At 43.0% G+C, this 27008-nt stretch overlaps 1 protein-coding gene across 1 annotated transcript; it reads left to right on the forward strand.

The window, feature by feature from the left end:
* The first annotated feature begins 419 nt into the window (after nt 1-419).
* LOC123147368 (transaldolase) lies at nt 420-7506 on the forward strand. The gene is made up of 13 exons (XM_044566606.1): nt 420-588; nt 691-805; nt 907-985; nt 1076-1151; nt 1249-1332; nt 1408-1512; nt 2940-3020; nt 3112-3176; nt 4285-4354; nt 4435-4512; nt 6791-6888; nt 6975-7110; nt 7199-7506. Exons 1-13 carry the CDS (start codon nt 532-534, stop codon nt 7343-7345), a joined length of 1191 nt encoding a protein of 396 aa, XP_044422541.1. The 5' UTR covers nt 420-531; the 3' UTR covers nt 7346-7506.
* Nucleotides 7507-27008: the final 19502 nt, after the last annotated feature.

Genomic DNA, 27008 nt, shown 5'->3' on the forward strand with positions numbered 1-27008 from the left:
CATGAGCAGATATACCTAAATCAAGTAGAAGCGATTGTCCATTGACATGGCCACCGGGAAAACACTTGCTAACCTGTTTTTCACGCACTTCCTTTGTGTAGTCAATTTGTGATTCTAGAGATGTTGCTGGACATGTTGGAACAAATTTTATTTGAAGTAATAAGGCATAGATGGTCAAGTTTATTCTACAAAATTGCTAAAGTTAAATAAGGTTTCCAAGCAATATCGGAAGAAAGCAAGAAGAAAAGAGGACAAGTATTTTTTATTTATGACAATGCACGGGATTAAGTTAGTCACAAGAATATGTATATTTCCGTTGCAATTAGTTAGGACAATGAAAAAACAGCAATTGCCGGATCTTAAAAAAAACTCAAACTTGGGGGCGCACATAGAGAAATGATCCATGGACTCATCCGAGGGCAAAGTCGTCACATCATGAACTAACCCCAAACGGCGAGCTAATTTATGCGACTTGCGATCCTGTAAATATACGCTCTCACTCCCCCACTTCCCCCGATCCCAGCTCCACCCATGGCGCTCTCCATTTCCGCACCCACCTCGTCTCCCTTCCTCCCCGCCCCCCGCCAGGTACACTCTCTCGCTCGCGTTCTTCATCCTCCGTCCGACGAGCTCCCATTTGCTCGATTTGGCCGCTTGCACGGTCTGACCCGTTCTTGATCGCCGCTCCAGGCCGGCAGGTGGAGCTCGTCACCAAGCTCGGCTAAGCCCGCGGTTTTTAGCCTCCGGAGGCCGGTTGTGGCGGCACGGGCCGCCGCCGGCAACGCGCCCTCTTCCCCCGCAGGCGGTACAGGGTTTCTCTTGGTTTCCTTCCTGCCCCCCGGCCTGTTATGATGTGCGGTGTTCTTGAGTCTTGATCCGCGCTACCTGCTTGTGGGTTGCTTGCAGCGGTCGTAACTGAGCTCGACGTGGTCTCCAGCTTCAGCGAGATCGTGCCGGACACAGTCGTGTTCGATGATTTTGAGAAGTAAGCTCCGCTCTTTGCTCCTGTACTTCCGCTGAATGAATCTGGTTGGGGCGATGGTCAGTGATACATCATACTGCTGGTCAATTGCAGGTTTGCACCAACGGCGGTCACCGTGAGCTCTTCACTGTTGCTTGGGATCGCAGGGCTACCGGATACCCAGTTCAAGGTGAGAAATTATTACTGGCATGTTTAACCGGCAGATGGTGAACACTTAACAGAGGAAGGGTCACATGACTAGTGCTCGGGCTGCGTGTTTTTTGTAGAGTGCCATAGATACCGCATTGGTAGATGGTGAATGTAACACAATGGAGAAGCCCGGGGACCGGATGTCCTGTTACCTTACCAAGGTGCACTTTGCATTTCGGTTTCAGTATCACCTGTTCTGTTCATCTGACGAGTTGATTTGATACGAAATTTGGCAGGCCCTGGGGAATGTTGGAGCTGAGCTGGCTCATCAAGTTCCTGGAAGAGTGTCCACGGAAATAGATGCTCGATTGGCTTACGATACCCAAGGAATCGTCCAGAGGGTATGAGCTTCTTTCTTCTTTTGTTGTTCTCGTGTTGTGTAACTGAATTGTGTACCCAAAGTACCCACATTGTGATTTGCATAGATGGTTATGAACTTAAGTATTTTTACTAGCATGCCGTGAACGTGAAGTATTTACCAAGACCATCATTTATTTGAATCTACTTTCAGTTTAATTAGTCCAATATTTTGTGTGTTCTCAATGATGACAAGTTATTTTGATGTGGGCAAAACATCAATCTGTAGACCATAGTAGCTTATTTTCATCACATTGATGATGCTTAAGTATGCATGAGTAAGTAATCAGTTAGTTTAGTAATCAAAACTAAAGTATATTTGAAAATTTCCATGAAAAAAGGATTTGTTTACTTCTAATATTGAGCAAAATAACCATTAACATTAACATAAGTTTGATATATTACATACCGTACACAGAATTAGGATATCTATGTTTCCCCCCACTAGCTTGACATTAATTGATAGAACAATTTTTTTTTTGACAAAAATGCTGGATCGGCTTTTCATTCATTAGGGGGAGAGAGTACAGGGTGTGTAGTACACGGTCACAAGAGGATTTTAGTTGCATATGGCTCATGCAAGCAACGGCAACCGCAGCTCCATAACTGGGTCTTTGTATGAGTTGATCGATTCTGATCCTCTTTGCGGCTGTCCAATTAGCCAGCTCATATTTTAAGCAGTAGAATGTGGTAGTTGTTGTTGATGCCTTATTTGTGAAGACGTGCTCGTTGCGTTCCTTCCAAACGTGCTACCACACAAGCTGCACCAGTAAGCTCCATGCACGCGATGGTGTGGGCACCATCTTCCCACGACTGAAGAAGTGAGCTTGTAGATTAGGCAGGAGCCAGCGTCGTCGGGAGATGGCACAGCTGCAAGGCCCGGCGCCATAGTGCAGCAGTGAAGAGGTAGGTGCCAGCAGATGCACAGCATCCTCTGAAGTATTCCAGCAGAGCGAGCAAATCGGGTCATGGTTCCATCCTCGTTTGGCCAAATCTTTACTATTAGCTCTGGAGTGAATATTTTCTCTCTCCAAATTGTTAACAGATTTGGCAATCATTTCGTTTTTCTTTTTTGATTGCTCTGAATTCTTTTCATCACTGTCATATTCAATTTGTCATGAACTTATTGAATATCTTCTGCTTCACTTCCAATATTCCCACAAATCGTACCTTAGTCGTGATGGTACTATTTAACTGCAAGTATCCGTTTGATGTCTGTAATATCTTTTCCTAATGTTAAGGCTGAGAGCATGTGTAGTTACTTATTATCAAGTTTTGGCATATACTTTTTACTCATAGCCTTGTCTGGCTGATGCTTCAGAGTAAAGCATGTGTGCTGTTGGCTGATATCATTTGAAGAAACAAAAAGAACTTAAGTTTGATGAAAACTATTTGATATTTCTATGTTCAGGTGCATGAACTGTTGCAGATATACAATGAACATGATATCCCATCAGAACGTCTGTTATTCAAAATTCCTGCTACATGGCAAGTAAGTTTGCACTGCATCAATCTCTTAAGTGTGGTCTTGTTCATACCTGCTGACCATGCATTTTTGTCGTCAACTTGTTTACAATCATCAGGGTATAGAAGCGTCAAGATTACTTGAATCTGAAGGAACTCAAACACATCTAACATTCGTTTACAGGTACGTACGTGCACTTTGCTTAATTTGGTCCCAACCATATTTCTTGTAGCGGGGAGTTGTATGAATGTTTTTCCCTCTCTTCTTTAATGTTACAATGCTTTGGTGCCTGAAACTTCTTTCTTGTCGCAATTTGGAACCACAGAACTGTCTTTAAATTACTTAGCGTGGGACTTGTAGAAAGCTGAAGAGGGCTAAATGGCCACAGTATCCCATTTTTTGCCTGTCGGCAACATAAATACCTATTGCTCTTTGGTGTTAGCACAAGGAGAGGTTGTCAGTCCAATCTGTCTTGTAACTTACAAGTGAAGTACTCATCTCACATGATGAGTAATTGTGGGATTGTCCTCGAAGGTCCTCAAAGTGCAATAAGTGTGTACATATGTGGCACCTCTAAAATGGTTCGAGGACTTACGTGACACCTCTAAAATAGTTCGAGGACCTCTAAAATGGAGCGTTTGGTTACTGGATCTGTCCGGTGGGAGATGGTAGCGCGGGATATCTTCAACCGGTTTGGATGGCGGTCATGTAATAGGATAAGCAATTAGTTTACCTATCATTGTTATGCCAGCCGGTTGTGGCTTTTGGGCCTTTTGTTTCTTGGCGTTGTGGCTCTTTGTGAGCTTGCCGTTATTTTGTTTTCAGACTTTAAGACCTTGTTGAACTTCTTTATTTCTATATAAATGTGACCGTATGCATCGTTCTGATGCAGAGGCCGGGGAGTCCCCCCTTTTCGAAAAAAACCCTGTATGCCACGCATATTGCACTTCGGGGACCTGGATGACACTTTTCATAGTTCGAGGACCTATGTGACACCTCTGAAATAGTTTGAGGACCTACAATGCACTTCACTCAAAGATTTTCATATCTTTGTGAGGGTTAGCACCCCTTTGTATGGGAGGCTCCACAAGACAACTCAACAGGCCTTACTAGTTATTGAGACGAACATGTTTACTACGAAAAGACATGCACTATTGTAGGTGCACTTACATAGACTTTCAATTTATGTAAGATGGTAAGGCAATTTTGGAAAGATATTTTTTCTCTGTAGAATTTGTAGCTTTGACCCGATAGTTAATAACTGAAGCCTTGTGTGTGTCTTCTTCTTAAGTTTTGCACAAGCAGCAGCTGCAGCGCAAGCTGGTGCATCAGTCGTACAAATATTTGTGGGGCGTATTCGGGTAAATTTACCATGTTCTGTTTTCATTACCTCGCGCTAAAATGTAGATGTTATGCTGACCAATGACGATAAACTATACAGGATTGGGCAAAGAATCACTCTGGTGACCCAGAGATTGATGAAGCTTTAAAGAAGGGAGAAGATGCTGGGCTTGCCTTGGTTAGCATCAGTTACCATTTCATTTTTGTGTTTATCAGCATAAGCTAATATCTGGAAACAGGGCTTCTTTACTCTGCAGTTCTGCAATTTTTAATGTTCCTGGCGTCGCTTTCCCCAGTACTCTTCTTTAGCTGTGTTTTGTCCTAAGAAGTGAAAATTTCAAAAGTTTTGCGGTCACTACCAGCAAGTAATAGCACTGACTATTATTTTAAAATTCCATTTGATTCGCATCATCTCTTGAAAGCCAAACTACGATCATGTGCTCAGTAGCAGCACGCCTCATTCAAGATGACATTAGCCTCCTTGTAGAGGGGTCTGGCCCATGAACAGGGCTCCCTGTACAGGGAAAATGTGCTGACCATTTCCAGTCCTTTCTGTTGTTGTTGTGTTCTCTGTCCTGGGTACTTTGCCCATTTTGTACTGTTTCCTTTTACTTGATGCAAAATTCTCATCATTTTTTTTCTCGAGAAAATGCAAAGGGCTTTTGCATTTCATTGCATTGAAAAGATGGAGTTTTGATACAATCCTCCTAGGAGGTTAGATACAAGTTAGTGCACGTCCCAGGTGGGCGGCAGAATGACGCGTAGGCCGTGGGCGCCCGCTCTTGCCCACTGCTTGGCTTCCTCTTTGATCTTCGAGACCAGAACCTGAACCAGGGGCTGGGCGCCCTCAAAGATGCATTCGTTGCGCTGTTTCCAGATCATCCATGGTGTCAACAGAGCAATGGAGGCTAGGCCCTTACGCATCAGTGTTGGCGTGTTTTGCCTTGCCTGCAGCCACCAGTCCATCAATGAATCTTCGTGGCTTGGCCCTGCAGTGGTCATCCGTAGCCAGGACAGGATTTCGTGCCAAGTCTGCCTGGCGAAGGGGCACTCCAAGAGGAGGTGGCGCATCGTCTCGGGAGCCTGGTCGCAGAGTGGGCATCTTGGCTGATGCTGGAGACCGCGTCGAGCCAAGCGGTCGGCCGTCCAGCACCGGTCTTGGCTGGCCAACCAGTGAAAAAACTTCACTCTTGGCGGCGCCCAATTCTTCCATATGAGCTTCCACGAGAAGCAAGTCATGGATCCCTGGAAGGTGGCAAGATAGCATGAGTTAGCAGAGTATATACCGGAGGCCGTCCATCTCCAAACTAGCTGATCAGGGGTGTTCGAGAGCGTGATATGCTCGATCGCCAGCCAGACTTGAAGGTACTGGCCAATCTCGTGTATGCCCAAGGTCCCATGAATGTCCCTGGCCCAGCTATGGCCTTGCAGTCCTTCAGCGACGGTCCGGATTTTGCGCCGGTGTTTGGGTATGCACTTGTAAAGTGCCGGGGCGATCTTGCAAATGGATTGCCCATTTATCCAGCGGTCTTCCCAGAAATATGCCGTTGTTCCGTTTCCGAGGGTCATCGTGGTGGACGCGAAGAAGAGTGCTCGCTCCTCGGCAGAGAATTGTAGGTCCAGGCCATTCCAGGCGCGCTCATGGTCAGTGCGCGAGAACCATAGCCATCGTAGCCGTAGAGCAAGGCCAGCGCACTCCAGGTCCTGGACACCCAGGCCTCCGTACGATATGGGGCGGCAAACGCGGCGCCAGGTGACATGGCAGTGGCCTCCATTGGCGGCAGCGCGGCTGGCCCACAAGAAGCCGCGCTCAATCTTCTCAATTTGACGAAGCGTCTTCTTAGGCGGCGCATAGGCGAGTAGTTGATGCACGGGGATGGCGCTCAGCACAGACTTCACCAGCGCAAGCCGCCCAGGCTTGTTCATCAGGTTGGCCTTCCAAGAGGGGAGCCGGCCGGCAATCCCATCAACTAGGGGCTGCAGTTGGGCAGCAGTTGGTCGGCCTACCGTGAGGGGGATCCCGAGGTAGGTGATCGGCAAGTTGACGATGGGGCAGCCTAGGTGCGCAAGTGCTGCTGTCGCCTCGTCCGTGTCACAGTGCAGCAGCGAGGCAGAGCTCTTGGCATCAATTTCTTTTAGCACATCATATGCTGGTTTGCCATGCTATATCGTAAATAGCGTTAATGACAGTTGCAAGGGAACTATGGTTGAATGGCAGTACACTTATACTGTTTTTTGGTGAGAATAGATTAATCGAACAATTAATGAAAATAATAAGGAAAGTTTGAATGAACAAGAGTAGGGTTATTCAGGAGCTCGTGTCTCCCCAATTAAGATGCTGAAGATAACACGGCGTCGAGTCGAGTTTTCCATATTTGCAGTGGATTACATAATATGCTGTGCTACTTACTTGGCTAGGAGTTGGACTTTACATATGATTCTGATCTGGATTTCAGGTGAAGAAAGCGTATGTGTACATTCACAAGAATGGGTACAAGACAAAGTTGATGGCCGCTGCCGTGCGCAACAAGCAAGACGTGTTTAGCCTTCTGGGGTAAATACTTGCCCTTTTTCCCCTTAATATAGACTGTGGACCTGAATTGGTAGGTACTGTACTAATTAATCTTTTTGAATATTTAGGATCGACTACATCATCGCGCCCCTGAAGATACTGCAGTCCTTGGATGAATCTGTGACCGATTCCGATGAAAAGTACGGTTATGTCCAGAGGCTGACTCCTTCGCTTGACAAGATGTACAACTTCAGCCAAGAGGAGGTTCGTTTGGCTTATTCATATCATGTGTGAACAAAAGTATAGTTTTGACGTGGTATTTGTGCTAAGCGGGTAGTTGTGATGAACGCAGCTTGTGAAATGGGACCAGCTGAGCCTGGCGGCGGCGATGGGGCCAGCGGCGGAGGAGCTGCTTGCTTCTGGGCTGGAAGGGTACGCGAACCAGGCGCGGCGCGTGGAGGAGCTCTTCGTCAAGATCTGGCCACCCCCCAATGTTTGAACTTCAATTTGAAGCCGTTTCTTCTTTCTTGGTATTTTCGTTCCAACAAAGGGTGTTTTGTGTGTCAACATGTTTACTTTTGTCCTTGGAATGTCTGCCGGACTTGAAATCTGAATCGTTTGTGGAAATATGAAGGCATTTTGTGGCGACAGTTTCTTTTATGCTCCGGGTGGTTCAAACATCATCGTTTCATGAAAATGTGTGAGAATCTCACATTTGAGATGGTCACAGTGATGAGTGACTCTGTCACGAGTTAGCTATGTACGTGAAGCGATGAAGGTGAAAAGGAGAAAAGATGAACCCCAAAGACAGAGAGAGGCCCAGTTAGCAAGCAAACCCCCAAGAGCAAAGGGAAGCAGCCCATGACCGAGGGCCCAGACGTAACAGCTAAATAGGCGAGACTGCGAGAGCGGCGTGGGCATGAGGGCATCGAAGAATGCGAGACACTGTCTCCGCCTACCTTCCCCTTTGAACTTGCAGTGCGAGTCTTCTCTCCCACCGTGACGCTGTGGAAATTGTATCAGACCCACTACTATTGTGTGAGTAATAAAGTACTAGTACATCCATTTTTAGCGGAGCGTTAAAACTTTCTATTTATGCAGTAAAAAAACATCAAAAATAATAAAAATTACATTCAGATCCATAGACCACCTAGCGACAACTACAAACACTGAAACGGGTCGATGGTATAATTTATCATGGTAGGCGGTCAGGAAGTAAGGCCCCATAGGACCAACGCACCAGCGGACTGTTCTTTTTCCCCAGCTGAGGCTAGGGTTTACAATTCACCTACAAGCACCACCAGCTAACCTGTGGATTCATCTTCCTTCTGCCTGCCACTCTGGCGGCCGATGGCGGGGAGGATAGTCCCAATGCCTCTGCTTTGGCTAGTAGTTTAGGTTAGGATTTTTTTAGTCCTCGCAAGGCAGCGTTTGGGCGGATCAAGGCGCAACTTTGTCGAGTTGGTTTCCGGGCTTCGATCCTCTTCAAGTTCATCATTTGAACGGAATCGACAAAGCTCCAACGTAGATTCCTGCCGTCTCCTCGGCACGGTGAGGTTAGAGTTCTCGTCATGCGTGTGCGGCGGCGAGTTATGGTGTTAGGCACTTCAGAACGGTTCAAGGGTTCAAGGACGAGATTGCAGGTCTAGGGCGCTCGTTCTTAAAGGCACACGCATGAAGACTTTCCGACTGTCATCGATAAGGTCAAACCGGCTCCGGTATGAGAGCAGTGACAACGACACGTCATCGGCTCATTAGCGGTAGTATTTGTAGTTTGATGGTCTAAGTATCTCGATGTAATTTTTATTATGTTTAAGATGCTTTGCATTTATAATGAACTTTTATAAGAGATCTCGATGCTTTTTTTGTAAAAATAGAAGCTATAGTGTTTATTTTCAGTGCAAGTGACGATCCGTTGAGAAGAAAGCTAATTTTGTCCTTTGAGGACTCTAGACGCAAGGATCTCACATATTTCAAATTCCAATCTCACCTTTCTTTATCTTTTTGACAGATAATATACTCCCTCTGTCCCGAATTATTTATAGCAGAAGTGAATAAAAATAGATGTATCTAAAACTAAAATATGTCTAGATACATCCATTTTCGCGACAAGTAATTTCGGACGAAGGAAGTATTTATTATGTCACGTGTATTGAAATGGTATAATTCATGATGATGACGATGACAATCCTGAAATGGCTCCGAGTATATGAATCAACGGATTTATGTGGATGCTTACCGATCGGCAGGGAGAAGAATGAGGCACAATATTTGCGTGGCCTAGCCTGTTGGATATTTTTGTGGCTTCAACATTTACTCAACATGGTTATTATTTATTTAACTCAATCTGAAATTATTCATATTATTAATGTTTGTGACGGGGAATAATTGATGCGGAATTTAACTCGAGGAAGGAATACTCGAGGTGCCGAGGATGTGATGGAATACAATAGAGGAATTAATAGGGATCGACTCTACTGGAATTTATATGTACGTATGTATTTTTCCAGGGACATCACATGGTGGAAAAGCTGGGTTTATTTTGTAGGACCGGCTCTGCAGGCTGTTGACCCACATGATTAATATTGAAAATTGATCTCACATATACAATCTAATCATGGCATGACTCACACATGTGTGCTAGGGACTAGTATATTTAGACTCAAAAAACTGGCATGTTTGATCGTGGTTGATAACATTGCCCAAAAGTCATACGGATCTTTCCGAAAACAAGTGGAATAATGAAAAGCCTGGAAATGAAGTCTATAAATAGGTCCCTACCCTCTAGCCTCAAACGCATTGTGAGCGGCACCACGGAAAAGACAAAGGAATTAGAGGGTAGACCGTGTAGTCCACAATTTCCAACATTGATATCAGAGCCAGATTCGATCACGGTTGCCCGTAACCCTAATCGCCGCCATCCGATCCGTTTCGCTGCCAACTCTGCCTCTCCCGTCGGTGCCTTGGAATACTCTGACGTCCCTCGTGAGATTGAACTGCTCCATCGCCCTGCAACTCTGCGCTATCCGCCATCCGCCTGGTACTCTAATTCATCGCCATGTCGATTTGCCTGACGGATGTACGTAAGATCGATGCGTATTATGCTATCTCCTGCGTGCATCAAGCACGGAATTATTGGAGCCTTTTCACGTGGCTATACTTGATCTGGAGGACAAAATAGATTAATTCATGGCTTTTAACACGATCGACGGAACGGAAGAAGACACTCGCTGGCTCGGAGGATTCTGCCACGCACGCGATCGTGGAGTGGACAAACAACAGGTTCACGTGATGAAATCCAAGTCCTGTCTTGCTTCTTTAATGTGTGTGCGGACCAAGCAAATCACTTCGGCTGCTGTTACTTGTACTATTTGCATGTTGTGCATGAGAAGTTGGGAATTAAACAAGATCGATTTGTTCTGCGCTTCCTCGAGATACCTTGCTACATATCGGTCCATCTAAGCTCCGGCGTGCCGTTGAGGCATCGACAGTCGAATCGGCGTTTCCTCGCTGCATCTCGTCGCTCGTCGAACTCATGCGGGACCCACGCCTTCTGCTGAGCGAGCTAGCTGCTCGGGGAAGATTGAAGCTCCAGGGCTTGCCCACGCCTGCTGCTGCTTGCTGCTGTTCATAACCAAGAAGCCGGTGAGACAAGATGCAGGTGGGCCAGTCAAAATTGATTAGAAGGACACCAGCAGCAAAGATGGTGCAGGAAGGAAGCTTTGTTGCTGTTGTTTATATACAGTACTACTCGTTCTACTGGTCCATCTTGCACAAGGAGCAAGGAATTTATTCTTATATACGCATCTACATGCTGAAGTCCACGTCTACTTTATTTCTCTATAAGGATCAGATTATAACAAGGAAGGCTGGTATTTCTTGATTGTCTTAATACTTGTGCACACCCTGATTTGGGAGAGAAAGCACAAGGAATTAATCGGCTTTGGAAGATGGAATATTATGATGTATTTTCCGTGGAAATTATCCATCACATCATTGATTGAAACAAACTGGACAAGGCCAAATTCAGGAAGCCACTATTGAGGAAAAGGAAATATATTATAGGTGTCAAATGGCTTGCATACTTATGTTAGGTTCATACCATAGTGAACAAATTGCATGGAAAATAGGTGCAATCTGGAATATTGTCTTCATTTTTCGGTTGATGTCTCTTGGAAAATACATATTACTGGCTTATATTGGTTATTTCTAACTCTGCCAAATTGATCAAAATAATTGATTTTCCAATCTAACTTCATTTGATACTGTGCAATATGGGACATTATTTGCTCTATGGAGGAAGATCGAAACTCCCCGTGGGAAGGATTTGACCAAAAATTACTGGTTGCACCTCGAAGAGGAAGATATAATATTTTATCAATTCAATTGGCAAAGAGGAAGTTGTATTGTGCATTCTTGTTATATATCATATACTTCCATGCAAGAAATTCCAAGGAAATGCTAAAGTTAATAAAATTGGAATTGTAAATTATGCCCACAAACTCCGTTGTGGAGGAAAATTATTGTTGATGGATACACTATTATACCAACCTTGCATGGGAAGGAATTCAAAAAGTGTCTATTATGACAATCACTTATTTATGGAGGAAGATGGGAACCACTCCATGAGAAATTAAGGAAATTTGCTCTCACTTAATGATATGCACATTGTGAATATTTACATTAAATATTTATATGTCAATATTTTTTTTAAATAGTTGGAATGTGGATTTAATCTTCTATGTATTATATTGCTGGAATACAATAGCAATTTTATTAACATCCTAACAGTACCAAAGGAAATTATATATTTTGTGTGTTTTTTCCATTGCTGCTAAATCTTATACACTTTGGAATTGGAAATTTTGCCATGAAACTCCTTGATGGAGGAAAGGTATTATTGTTATACAACACACTATGCAACTTCAGTGTGTAGGGATTTAATTTTTGGTTCTATCTTGGAACCCATTGTTTACGAAATACTATTTGGAAAAGGAAGAGTGGAAATATTGCTCAATGATAAAATTAGTGCATTACGGAATTACACACGATGGTCTATTCTTTCTTGATGGTCCATTGGAAGTTAGAAACCTAAATTGTTGTTTGGGGAAGATGACTCCATAGAGAGGAATGCTGATAATGGGAATTCATGCTTGGGATTTATTATGTTTGTCATGGACGACTTGGTCACATATCATGGAACCGAATCAAGTGGCTTACTGATTCAGGAATTCAAAACTTTAGTGGGAGGAATTTGGTTTTCTGAAGCACATATATAATGGGTATTTGACTTGCACACCTTTTCTTAAGGCGGAATGAGGCAAAAAGCTTCACATCATTTTATATATACATACTTATGGTTTTTTTTCGACACTCCCACTAGAGGTTAGATTGTTTATCATATCACTCATTGATGATCACACTTTATATGGTTATATGTTTACCTTTCATTAAACAAGTCGGAAAGTTTTATTGTGTTGTTCACATAATGTAATGACGTGGAGAATCAGTTGATTAAAGGATTTCAAAGTTCTAACAACTGATTCGTAGGGGAAATACACTTCAGGAATATATCAATTGAATAAGTGCATGGAACTTTATTCACCATTGTAATATATTGTCTACTTCATATGGTATGAGGAATTGAATATCTTTAATACTCATGTATACTTCACAATTGAGTGGAGGAAGTAAATATCTTTGATACTTCTTTTTTCTTTGGAAGAAGCATTGCATATTGCATTTATACCAATTTTCATCTACATTCACTCCTTATGGTTTGTGGACTGGACTGGAAGGAACTATTTTATTTTGAAAAGAAGTTCTCAATTACTACACAACGCACACCAGGTTTTGCTAATTGTTATTCTAGTGGGTCAAGGGTATGGATTTTGATCTGGAAAAGTAAAACTGGTGGAAAGTGGAAGCCGGTATTTTTATGGATAATGGTGGAATTATTGGCAATTATACTAGAATATAATCTTTACCCCAATGGAAAATACAAGTGAAACTCCTAATACTAATATGCTTAGGATAAGTGGGAGGAAATAACTTGGAAAATCATTTCTAGATAATTATCGTGTGTTGCTGGGGGAAGTCACTCTAAATTTTTCTGAGGAATAATTAAAGTCTCTTAAGAAGGCTTAAATTTTCTATCAATGCACGGTATGGGTGGAAGTAACGCGGGAAGAAACTCAACGAGGAAAGATAGAAGTTTGGGAACTTATTGTTTTTACCAAACAACCACAACCCATATGTTTGGAATCAGGAGGAAAATAATCATATATGTTGTAGCCGGAAATCTTTGGACAAAGAGGAAATATGAAGTTTGCAACATAATATATCAATTTGTGGCCTTGAAACAAGCTTCACATCAATGGAATAGCAGGTCATATGGTCTTATAAATGGAGTGAGGTGACCATGTACAAAGGTATGTGAAAATTGCATTATTATATATGTTGCTTTGTTATTACTATTTGCAATGATAAAGTCACATTGATGGAAGTGAAAGCTTGGCCATATTATAACTTTCATATGAAAGGAATGTTTGAAGCTTCCTATGTTTTGGGAGTGGAACTACATAGGGAATATTTTGAAATATTTTCTATGGAAAATAGCAAACTTGTTAAAATACCTTGATAAGAGAAATCATACTCAGTGAGGAATTATGTTTGAACTCATGAGGAGAAAGGGGATACTAAATGGTATTGGAATTTGAATATATTTTCATTATACTATCAACCTTAGCTACTGGAATTTATTGTCGCGCACTCAGGCGGTGGAAGGAATTATGTGTAGCTAAGGGAATTTCACACATCATATATGATCGTGGAATGTGCATCACAACCTGTCACTTATTTTGAAGTTTACGGTTAAAGTTAAACACATTGAGGAAGTTACCATTGTATACACGAGGTGTGGAATGATTAAACTCAGGTATGTATAATTAATTTATTTGTATAATAATACTAATATAGTGCAGGTTCACTGACTATAGTCAGGAATTCTTTTCAAAACATGTTTACTCATGGAACTTCATTTATTAATTAAGATGTTTCAGCCAAGTGGGAGATGTTGGATATTTTTGTGGCTTCAACATTTACTCAACATGGTTATTATTTATTTAACTCAATCTGGAATTATTCATATTATTAATGTTTGTGACGGGGAATAATTGATGCGGAATTTAACTCGAGGAAGTAATACTCGAGGTGCCGAGGATGTGATGGAATACAATAGAGGAATTAATAGGGATCGACTCTACTGGAATTTATATGTACGTATGTATTTTTCCCGGGACATCACATGGTGGAAAAGCTGGGTTTGTTTTGCAGGACCGGCTCTGCAGGCTGTTGACCCACATGATTAAGATTGGAAATTGATCTCACATATACAATCTAATCATGGCACATGACTCACACATGTGTGCTAGGGACTAGTATATTTAGACTCGGAAAACTGGCATGTTTGATCATGATTGTTAACATTGCCCAGGAGTCATACGGATCTTTCCGGAAACAGGTGGAATAATGAAAAGCCTGGAAGTGGAGTCTATAAATAGGTCCCTACCCTCTAGCCTCAAACGCATTGTGAGCGGCACCACGGAAAAGGTAGAGGAATTAGAGGGTAGACCGTGTAGTCCACAATTTCCAACATAGCCATGCGTGCAACGTTGCACAGTTTTCACGTACAGCATGCAAATGCAATGTAGACAGGTGGTAGAATCGGTTTTCATTCCATGTTTTGGTTTCGGTGGATTGATCACGCTACCCACACCCATACCCACATACCCATACATGTGCGCGCTCTCATTTCTGATACTCAAACCCCAGTTTAGTTTAATTTGATATACACACTAAATAAACAATCTTGGTTTGTATAATTTCCCTGGGCTGTCATTTTATTATTGATTATTATTTATTACTAATAAATAAAGATTGCATGTATTTGTACATGCTTACGACCACCAACTTATTATATCTCCCATGTTGAGATTGTCATTGTTAATTACTCTGTTACAAAATAATTGAAGTTCTACCTTGCTACTAAGTCAAACATCGTTAAACTGGACCAAGTCTATATAAAAACGTAGGAATATTTAAAACACCAAATTTTGTTAACTAGATTCATTACGAAATAATATTTACACATTATATATATTTAAAATGTAAGAATATTTAAAACACCAATTTTTTCTTTTGGGTCCTTTGGCCTTTTTTTATTTTGGCTCTTTTTATTTTAAGTCCGGAGTCTCATCCCGACTTATGGGAGAATCATAGCCTTCATCATCCTTTCGTCACATGAGATAATGCTCTAATAATGACGACCATCATACTTTTATTTACTTACAACTCAAGAATTACAACTCGATACTAGAATAAAGATATGACTATATATGAATGCCTCCAACGATGTACTGGGATGTGCACTGATCTAGCGTGACATGTATACAAAATATGAACGGTGGTCAAGCCACAAATACTATGCCAACTACATGATCATGCAAAGCAATATGACAATGATTGTATGTGTCATAATAAACGGAATGGTGGAAGTTGCATGGCAATATATCTCGCAATGGCTATGGAAATGTCATAATAGATAGGTATGGTGGCTGTTTTGAGGAAATGTATAAGGTGGGTTAATGCACCGGCGAAAGTTGTGTGATACTAGAGTAGCAAGGGTGGAAGGGTGAGAGTGTGTATAATCCATAGACTCAACATTAGTTATAAAGAACTCACATACTTACTGCAAAAATTTATTAGCCATCGTAAACAAAGTACTAATACGCATGCTCCTAGGGGGATAGATTGGTCGGAAAAGACCATCGCTCGTCCCCGACCTCCACTCATAAGGAAGATAATAAAAAATAAACCATGCTCCACTTCATCACATAATGTAGGACCATATGTGCATGCTTCGCGAATCACAAACCTTAACACAAGTATTTCTATCAACCCAGAATTACCAACTAGCATGACTCTAATATCACCATCTTTATATCTCAAAACAATTGCAAAGAATCAAACTTCTCATATATTCAATGATCTACATGAAAGTTTTTATTATATCCCTCTTGAATACTCATCATATTAGGACTAAATTCATAACCTAAGCAAATTGACATACTATTTTTAAGACTCGAAATAATATAAGTGAAGAATGAGAGTTCATCAATTTCTACAAAATAAAACCACTGTATTTCTCTAAAAAAATATAAGTGAAGCACTAGAGCAACTGCCTAGCTCAAAAGATATAAGTGAAGCACATAGAGTATTCTAATAAATTTCACGATTAATGTGTGTCCCTCTCAAAAGGTGTGTGCAATAAGGATGATTGTGGCAAACTAAAAAGCAAAGACTCATATAATACAAAATGCTCCAAGCAAAACACATATCATGTGGTGAATAAAAATATAACCTCAAGTAATTTTACCGATGGATCGAAGACAAAAGAGGGGATGCCATCCAGGGCATTCCCAAACTTAGATACTTGGTCATCCTTGAATATTACTTTGGGGTGCCTTGGGCATCACCAAGCATAGATGCTTGATTGTCCTTGAATATTACCTTGTGGTGCCTTGGGCACCCATAAGCTTAGGCTCTTGCCACTCCTTATTCTGTAGTCCATCAAAACTTTACTCAAAACTTGAAAACTTCACAACAAAAAAATCAACAAAAAACTCGTGGGATCCGTTAGTGAAATAAAGCAAATAACCACTTTTAGGTACTGGTGTAAACTCATTTCAGTTTTATATTGGCATTATATCTACTGTATTATTCAAACTTCTCCATGGTTCTCCCCTGATACTACCCATAAATTCATCAAAATAAGCAAACAACACAATGAAAACATAATCTGTCAAAAACAGAACAGTCTGTAGTAATCTGGACTTTAGCCAAACTTCTGTAACTCCAAAAATTCTGAAATATTAGGATAACAGAGGCAATGTCTACATCAATCTTGTGTAAAACATTCAGAATTTTATCACGTTGTAGTGAATTTTAACAATTCTGCTACTAGACGCAAAAGTTTCTGTTTTTCAACAAATCAAATAAACTATCACCATAGATCAGCCGAAATGTCTTACTTGGCTCAAACACTAATTAAAACACTAAGACACAACTATTACAAAATTAATATTGTGTATTTATTCAAGAACATAAGCAAAAACAAAAAAAACAAAATAAAATTGGGTCACCTCCCAACAAGCGTTATTGTTTAACGCCCCTAGCTAGGCATAATGCATAGATCTAGGTATTGTCATTTTTGGTATGCAATCCATACGTAGCCCTCATAATAGACGCATATGGTAACTTAATTTTCTTTCTTGAAAAGTGTTCCATGCCCTTCCTTAACGAAAATTGAAATCTAATGGTTCCTTCTTTCATACCAATAATTGCACCAATCGTTATAAGGAAAGGTCTACCACGAATAATAAGGCATGAAAGATGCAGTCTATATCAATCACAATAAAAATCTACGGGCATATAATTCCTATTTGCAACAATAAGAATATCATTAATTCTTCTCATAGGTTTCTTAATAGTGGAATTCGCTAGATGCAAATTTAAAGAACAATCATCAAGTTTATGGAAACCTAGCACATCACATAGAGTTTTTGGAATAGTGGAAACGCTAGCACCCAAATCACACAAAGCATTGCAATCATAATCTTTAATCTTAATTTTAATAGTAGGTTCCCATTCATCATAAAGCTTTCTAGGGATTGAAACTTCCAACTCAAGTTATTCTTCAAAAGATTTCATCATAGCATCAACAATATGTTTAGTAAAAGCTTTATTTTGATTATAAGCATGAGGTGAATTAATCATAGAGTGCAACAAGGAAATACAATCAATCAAAGAACAATTATCATAATTAAAGTCCTTGAAATCCAAAAGAGTGGGTTCATCACTACTTAAAGTTTTGACCTCGCCAATCCCACCTTTATCAATTTTTCATTAAGATCTTCACCCTCCAAATTATTGGGACGTCTTCTAGCTAAAGTTGACTCATCTCTAGTCCATTATTTATCAAGTTTTTATATTAGCAAACAAAGACTCAATAGAATTCACACCAGTCACTTTAAGATCTTCATCATTATTTTCACAAAAACTAGAAAAACATGCTTTTTCTAGCCATTCTCTCTTAGCACGCATCCTAGCGGTTCTCTCTCTAATTTCATTATTAGAAATTTTAATAGATTTCAGAGACTCATTAATATCAATCTTGGGTGACATAGATATAATCTTAAAAGAATCAATCTCATGACAAATTTTATCAACGTTCTAAGCTAAATCATCAATCTTAAGCAATTTTTCTTCTACCATAGCATTGAAAATCTTTTGAGAATTAATGAAATATTTAATATTATTCTCAAGAAAATAGGGTATTTCATTATAATTTCCATAAGAATTGTTGTAGGAATTACCATAATTATTACAGGAATTACTAGAAAACAACCTAGGGTTGAAATTGCCTCTATACGCGTTATTACCAAAATTATTCCTACCAACAAAATTCACATCCATAGATTCGTCATTATTGTCAATCAAAGTGGACAAAGGCATATCATTAGGATCAATAGGAGCACTCTTACTAGCAATCAATTTCATAAGTTCATCCATCTTTCCACTCAAAGTATTAATTTCTTCAATCACATGCACTTTTTTACTAGTAGAAGATCTTCGTTATGCCATTGAGAGCAATTTGCCATAATATTATCTAGGAGTTTAGTATCTTCTTCTAATGTGATTTCCATAAAATTACCTCCCGCGATGGAATCTAAAAGATTTCTAGATGTAAAATTCAATCCCGCATAAAATTTTGCTATGATCATCCATAAACTTAAACCATGAGTAGGGCCATTTCTTATCATCAATTTCATCCTCTACCAAGATTGTGCAACATGTTCATGATCAAGTTGCTTAAAATTTATTATATCGTTCCTAAGGGCGATGATCTTAGCGGGAGGAAAATACTTGGAAATGAAAGCATCTTTACACTTACTCCATGAATTAATACTATTTTTAGGCAAAGATGAAAACCGAGTTTTAGCACGATCTCGTAGTGAGAACGGGAATAGCTTCAATTTAGAAATATCATTATCCACATATTTTTTCTTTTGCATATCACACAACTCAACGAAAGTATTTATATAATATGCAACATCTTCATTAGGACTACCAGAAAATTGTTCTTTCATAACAAGATTCAATAAAGCAGCATTAATTTCATAAGATTCCGCACTAGTGATGGGAGCAATCGGAGTACTAATAAAATCATTATTATTAGTGTTGGAAAAATCATACAACGTGGTATTCTCTTGACACATAGTGACAAAGCAAGCAATCTGGAACACAAGCAAACAAAAAGCAAATGAAAAGACGGATGGAAAGAAGGTGAATAAAAATGGCAAATATTTTTGTATTTTTCTGAAAAGGTTTTAGAAGTGGGGGATAGGAAAATGAGAGGCAAATGGTAAATAATGTAAGTGCAAGAGATGAGAGTTTATGATAGGTACTTGGTAGGCTTGATGTAGAACCTCCCCGGCAACGGTGCCAGAAATTCTTCCCCGACAATGGCGCCAGAAATTCTTCCTGCTACTTCTTGAGCTTGCATTGATTTTTTCCTTGAAGAGGAAAGGGTGATGTAGCAAAGTAGATATAAGTATATCCCACAATTAAGAACCAAGGTATCAATCCAGTAGGAGGCACAAGCAAGTCCCTAATAGATGCACCTGCACAAACTAACAAACACTTGCACACAAACCGAAAAAGGGGTTGTCAATCCCTTCACGATCACTAGCAAGAGTGAGATCTGATAGAGATAGGTATAAAAGATAAGTAAAAAGGTAAAAAGTAAATAAATTGCAGCAAGGTATTTTTGGGTTTTTGGTTTTATAGATCTGAAAATAATATGATAGGAAATAGACCCCGGGGTCATAGGTTTCACTAGAGGCTTCTCTCTTGAAGAAAACATACAGTGGGTGAACAAATTACTGTTGAGAAATTGATAGAAAAGTATATAGTTGTATGGGGAATATTTGGGTACTTATAGAGCTGAGATTAGGGCTGGGGGAGCTATGAGGGGACCACAAGCCTTGGGGGCGCCTCCCCCTAGGGCTTGTGGCCCTCTCGTGGCTCCTCTGGCCTCTTCCCGAAGCTTCATGGTTGTCTTCTGGTCCAAGAAAAATCCTCAAAAAGTTTCGTCCGTTTGGTATTGATTTTCTGTAAAAGACAAATACAAGGAAAAAACAACAACTGGAACTGGGCACTAGGATAATAGGTTAGTCCCCAAAAGTGATATAAAATAGGATATTAATGCATATAAAACATCCAAGATGGATAATATAATACCATGGAACAATAAAAAATTATAGATACGTTAGAGATGTATCAACGTCAAAGGTGTTAGTAAACATGCTTCTATGGTCCAAACTCAGTTAGAACAAGTTGCTAAATCTCAGGGTGAATTGCTCAATGAAATGAATAATAATATGAATGATCATGCTGTTAGACTAATGACTAGAGGAGGTAGAATGACTCAGGAGCCACTTTATATTGAAGGTCACCCTAAAAGAATTGAACAAGACTCCCAAAGAGCTAATGTTGATGCACCTAGTCCTTCTAAAAAGAGAAAAAGAAAAATGATAGGACTTTGCATAATTCTAGTGAACCCGAGGTAGAAAAACCTTCTGAGGATGATAATGACGTTTCTATTTCTGATGCTGAAACTCAATCTGGTAATGAACATTCACCTAGTGATAATGATAATGACAATGATGATGTTCATATACATGCTCAACCAGACAATGATAAAGAACCAGATAATGATGTTGAAATAGAACCTGTTGTTGATCTTGATAACCCACCTTCTAAAAATAAATGTTATGATAAGAGAGATTTTCTTGCTAGAAAACATGGTAAAGAAAGAGAACGCTGGGTTCACAAACCCACACCCTTTCCACCTAAACCATCTAAGAAAAAGGATGAGAAATAATTTGAACGCTTTGCTGAAATGCTTAGGCCAGTCTTTTTGCGCACTCGTTTGACTGATATTTTAAAGATGGCCCCTTATGCTAAATATATGAAAGATATTGTCACCAATAAAATAAAAATACATGAAGCTGAAATCTCCACCATGCTTGCAAACTATTATTTTAAGGATGGAGTACCTAAGAAATTAGGAGATCCCGGAATACCAACTATACCATGCTCCATTAAAAGAAGTTATGTCAAAACTGCCTTATGTGATTTGGGAGCCGGTGTTATAGTTATGCCTTTCTCTTTATACAAAAGACTTGATTTGAAGAAAATCACTCCCACTAAAATATCATTGCAAATGGCTGACAAATCAACTGCCATACCTATCGGTGTGTGTGAGGATGTGCCCGTTGTGGTTGCAAATTGTCGTGGGAAACCACGACCACCTATGGGACCGGAGGGCCCCTTGCTGGTTCGGCAGGGGGAGGTCATGTTGCAAAAAGAGCAGGCGAGTGTGGGACAACACGGTAGAGATCACACAGGCAGTTTTACCCAGGTTCGGACCACCGCGAGGCGTAAAACCCTACTCCTGCTTTGGTGGATTGATGGTGGAAAGGTGGTGGTGGAGCATAGTACACTTGCCCGACAGGGGTTACCTCAGGGCGGCACTGGCTACGCGCGTATGGGGGTGTGAGTTATCCATCCTTCTAACCCCTTCTATGGCTGCCATGGTCCTCCTTTTATAGATCAAGGGGTTACCACAATGGCAAAGTAGTCATTATGCACCGACAAGGTAACAAATAGTGCTATCATACCTAACTCTGCAGGCTGACAAGGTGCATTAAATGCATCGCTCAATGCCACATCGTTGGTTGCCCGGCAAGGCTTGCCGGGCTATCTCGCCAGCTCCATGCCTGCTCGCTTGACACATCGCAGGATGGGTGTCATCTATAGGTATTTCTTGTAGGGAGAGGCTGCCATGTGGTGAATGGATGCCACTTAGTCACTTTGCGGCTTGACACCGCACTTATTGACGACGTGGGTCGTGGTGGAGTAGTTGGTGAGGTGGTTTTGCTTCTGTGTGCCCCGGCAGACCCTGCCGGGACGTCTTGGACGACCTCTTCCGGGGGCGGCCTCGCCCCTTGCCGAGCTCGCCTGCCCGGCAAAGGAGGACCTTCTCCTGATGGTGTCTTGCTTCTCTGGCCTGATCTTGGTCCCTTCGATCTGCATGTTGGTCCTTCAAATCTCTTAGTCCCTTGTACTCTGACTTGGGTTGGAGTCTCAATCTTGTCCCCGTGCATGTGCACAGTCTGGGCAATAGACCCAGGTTTGTTGCACCAACAAAAGCCCCCAGGCCTGCCCCGAACGCGCTGCCGAGCGTTGTCACGGGGTAGGGCCTATTAAGTGCACAGGCAGGGTTGCTGAAGCGGCTGGTCTCTTGAGGTCTTCTTTGCTTCTTCATTAGCCTTGACTTCAGGCCAGTTTCTGGTTTCTCTGCGCGTCGTGTAAAGCCAATAGTGGTGGGGCCGCTCCACTAATGGCCCGTGAATGACTTTAACGCACGGGGTAGAAACTGCCAATTCACTCTTCCCACCACGCCCTTATCCTTAGCCACGTATGCTGCATGCATCACGCGGGGTAGGTAATGGAGGCGCGTGGTGTGGGAGAGCATCAAGGTAAGGGCCCGGTCGTCTTGAATTGGCGGAGGAGGACGGTGGCCGTCCGTCGAGGGAGCGACTCCCCTCCTTGGTCTGCTTATAAAAGGAGGGGCGAAGGGAGGGCGGAGTCACCCATCCCTGTGTTCACCCTCCTCTGCTTCCTGCTTCTTGTTGATTATGCTGAAGAGAAGATCCTGGGGCCAGCCCCCGGGCTCTTGGCTGAGGCCAGTGTTGCTAAATGCTGGCGCTGGTGCTCGGGGAGTGAGCCTGGTACTCGCCGCGGCAAATCTCTTGGTTCCTTCGTGGCTCGGCCGGGGGCGGGGTTGGAGATCATTGGTAATCCCAGCACTGCCCCTCCCGGAGGTCTTGGGGTTGATGTCGATGAGAGGCGCGCCTTCCAACCCGCCAAGGTTGTAGGTAGTGCGCTTTGACCCCCCTGGCCTTCTTGGTCGCTCACCGTCTCCCTGAAGAGGGTGCCGGACCGCAAGGCCGGCGCTCCCCAGGGGTGGTGTCGACGGATATGAAGCCAGGGGAGAAGGAGAAGACGGGAGGCAGGCCGTCCAGTCGGAGTACGATAGCATCGACGCGTTCGTCTCGTATTGGCGGCCTGCTGCCCGCCTGTCTGGCGCTCCCCCTCTTTCCCTGGTGTTGTCATCACTATTTTCTCAGCTTCGGGGAAATGCTCGCCCCTCTGGTGCTTCCGCCTCTAAGGGAGTCCTGGATTAGGGGGTATCTGGACAGCCGGACTATATCCTTTGGCCGGACTGTTGGACTATGAAGATACAAGATTGAAGATTTCGTCCCATGTCCAGATGGGACTTTCGTTGGCGTGGAAGGCAAGCTTGGCAATACGAATATGTAGATCTCTTCCCTTGTAACCAACTCTATGTAACCCTAGCCCCCTCCGGTGTCTATATAAACCGGAGGGTTTAATCCATAGGACAACAACAATCATACCATAGGCTAGCTTCTAGGGTTTAGCCTCTATGATCTCGTGGTAGATCAACTCTTGTAATACTCATATCATCAAGATCAATCAAGTAGGACGTAGGGTATTACCTCCATCGGGAGGGCCCGAACATGGGTAAGCATCGTGTCCCCTGCCTCCTGTTACCATCCGCCTTAGACACACAGTTCGGGACCCCCTACCCAAGATCCGCCGGTTTTGACACCGACATTGGTGCTTTCATTGAGAGTTCCACTATGCCGTCACCATAAGGCTCGATGGCCCCTTAGATCATTGGTAACAATGTGGTCCAAGGTGAGGTTTCCTCCCCGGACAGATCTTCATATTCGGTGGCTTCGCACTGCGGGCCAATTCGCTTGGCCATCTGGAGCAGATCGAGAGCTACGCCCCTGGCCATCAGGTCTGGTTCAGAAACTTAAACTACACTGCCGACATCCATGGAGACTTGATCTTCGGCGGATTCGAGCCCATGTCAGGTGCGCCGCACAATCACGACGAGCATGACGTAACTCTGCTGTCGGACAGTGTTCGGGAGATCGCATCTGCAACTACTCCGACCTTCAATCCGGAGCAAATTGCACCATCCAAGGACGGAGGGATAGACCCCGCCATGGAGGCCGCACTTTCAGTGGCGATGGAGCCGGATACTGACTTCACCCCTTACGAGAGCCATGTTGCCAAACCACTGGATTCGTCTCCGGCCACGGACTCCGAGCTGCCTACATCCGTGCGTATCGAATCTGATTGGGCGCCGAGCATGGAGTTCACCTCCGCGGATATCTTTCAGCACTCGCCTTTCGGCGATGTGCTAAATTCATTAAGGTCTCTCTCCTTGTCAGGAGAACCTTGGCCGAACTATGTCCGGCTAGAATGGGATGCGGACGACGAAGAAATTCGCTGCCCACCCACCACCCACTTAGTAGCCTCTGTCGACGATTTAACCGACATGCTCGGCTTCGACTCCGAAGACATCGGCGGCGTGGACGACGATGCAGGAGAGGAACAGGAACCAGTACCCACAGGGCGCTGGATAACCACTTCACCACATGACATATACATGGTGGATATACCCAAAGAAAACAATGACGAAGAACAGCAGGATGCAGCGAAGAATAGCTCCCTCGAGAATCAATCAAAGCGTCGGTGTAGGCGCCGCTCAAAATCCCGCCTCGACAAAAACAACGATAACAGCGCAAGAGAAAATAACACTCAAGTCGACTCCAGAGGAAACGACGACCACATCGACCCAGCGGTAGAGCACGATGAAACTTCAAACGGTGAACACAGTACGGATCCGATGTCCGAACACGGCGACGCTGAGGATAAACCTCATCAAACCCCCTCTGGGGAGGAAAACAGTCCGGACGAAGATGCACACATCATCCCGGAAACACACTTGGAGCAAGAGAGCCTCCGTAGAAGGCTTATTGCCACAACGAGGAGTCTGAAGAAGCAGAAGCAAAGGCTTAAGGCCGCGCAAAATACGCTCAACAGCAGGTGGAACAAAGTGCTCGACAACGAAGAAAAGTATGGTGGAAGTTACCACACAAAAAGCTATCCAAAGCGCAAGCTATTACTCGAATTCGACGACGAGGCCTTAGATCCCACACAGCTGAAAAATAAAATGGCCAACCGGCCGGATAAACCACCTTGTGACCGCGATAGAGCGGCTAACAAGATCACACATAAGTCAACACACGATCTACGTGAGGACTTGCGCCAAAAATCCAGTATGACCAGATTCATCTATGGATCTAGGAAGCGCGCTCCGGCACACAATCAAAACCGAATACTACAACCGTCCGAACGCCATGATACATCCAAATAAGGGGTGCTGCACACCCCCTATGTTTCACCTATGAGGTGCTGGACCACGAATTCCCAGAAGGATTCAAACCAGTAAACATAGAGGCATATGACGGGACCACAAACCCTGGGGTCTGGATTGAGGACTTCATCCTCCATATCCATATGGCTCGCCAAGATGATCTCCATGCCATCAAGTACTTGCCCCTCAAGCTTAAAGGACCAACTCGGCACTGGCTGAAAAGCCTCCCCGAAAACTCAATTGGAAGTTGGGAGGAGCTTGAGGATGCTTTTCGGGCTAATTTTCAAGGGACCTATGTCCGACCTCCGGATGCAGATGATTTAAGTCATATAATTCAACAGCCCGGAGAGTCAGCCCAAAAGCTTTGGAACATGTTTCTCACTAAGAAGAACCAAATCGTCGACTATCCGGACACCGAAGCCTTAGCAACTTTCAAACACAGTGTCCGAGACGAATGGCTCGCCAGACACCTCGGCCAAGAAAAACCAAGAATAATGGCAGCCCTGACAAGCCTCATGACCCGCTTTTGCGTGAGCGAAGATAGCTGATTAGCCCGCAGTAGCACCAGCAACCCAAGCACATCCGAAGTCAGGAATGGCAATGGAAAACCACGACACAGTAAAAGCAAGCGTCGCAATAAAGAAGACAACCCAGATAATACGACGGTAAACGCTGGATTCATGGGCTCTCGACCAGGTCAGCGGAAAAAGCCTTTCAAAGGCAGCCAAGATGGACCATCTAGCCTAAACAAGATTCTAGACAAACTATGTCATATTCATGGCACCCCCGATAAACCTGCAAATCACACCCACAGAGAATGCTGGGTCTTCAAGCAGGCCGGTAAGCTAAACGCCGAACACAAGGGGGGGGGGAGACACCAAGCGAAGACGAGGATGAACCTCACCAGCAAAGCACTAGAGAACAGAAAAATTCCCACCAAAGGTTAAAATAGTAAACATGATCCATGTGACGAAGAGGAGAAGCAAACATGCACTCCGAGACATACGCGCCGTAGAGCCCGTCGCCCCCAAGTTGACCCCCTGGTTGGCTTGCCCGATCACTTTCGATCGCAGGGATCACCCGACAAGCATCCAACATGAAGGATTGGCTGCCTTGGTGTTAGACCCAATAATAAACGGATACCATCTCACACGAGTCCTTATGGATGGTGGCAGTGGTCTAAATCTGATATATCAGGACACAATCCGCAAAATGGGGATAGACCCAATAAAAATCAGCCGCAGTAATACTACCTTCAAGGGAGTAATACCAGGCCCAGAGGCCCGCTGCACGGGCTCTCTATTACTAGAGGTTGTATTCGGTTCTTCCGGCAACTTCCGAAGCGAAAAGTTAACTTTCTACATCGCTCCATTCCGAAGTGGCTATCAAGCACTAGTCGGAAGAGCGGCTTTCGCTCGTTTTAATGCAGTACCGCATTACTCTTCTCTCAAGCTTAAGATGCCCGGTCCACATGGCACCATCACAGTTAGTGGAAATATTGAGCATTCTCTACACGCGGAAGAACGTGAGGCGGCTTTAGCAGCCGAGCACTAGACGGCCTCACCAACTAGAATAAGTGACAGGTCGTCAAGACCGCGGACACGGTTAGACGAGTCCGGTGCATCACTAGATATACCTGAGATTGGTTTGATGGTTAAACCCTCATAGACAGTACAAGGGGCTTCACGCGTGTAATCAGGGCTAGTTCGGCTCAACTTGA

The sequence above is a fragment of the Triticum aestivum genome, chromosome 7A, assembly GCF_018294505.1.
Source record: "Triticum aestivum cultivar Chinese Spring chromosome 7A, IWGSC CS RefSeq v2.1, whole genome shotgun sequence".
Classification (NCBI taxonomy): domain Eukaryota; kingdom Viridiplantae; phylum Streptophyta; class Magnoliopsida; order Poales; family Poaceae; genus Triticum; species Triticum aestivum.

What these genes read in the sequence shown, in the direction of transcription:
- LOC123147368 (XM_044566606.1), top strand. Translation starts at nt 532, where the DNA reads ATGGCGCTCTCCATTTCCGCACCCACCTCGTCTCCCTTCCTCCCCGCC. An exon ending in TCCTCCCCGCCCCCCGCCAG is followed by an intron (nt 589 to 690) that starts GTACACTCTCTC and finishes TCGCCGCTCCAG; the next exon opens with GCCGGCAGGTGGAGCTCGTC. An exon ending in GCCCTCTTCCCCCGCAGGCG is followed by an intron (nt 806 to 906) that starts GTACAGGGTTTC and finishes GGTTGCTTGCAG; the next exon opens with CGGTCGTAACTGAGCTCGAC.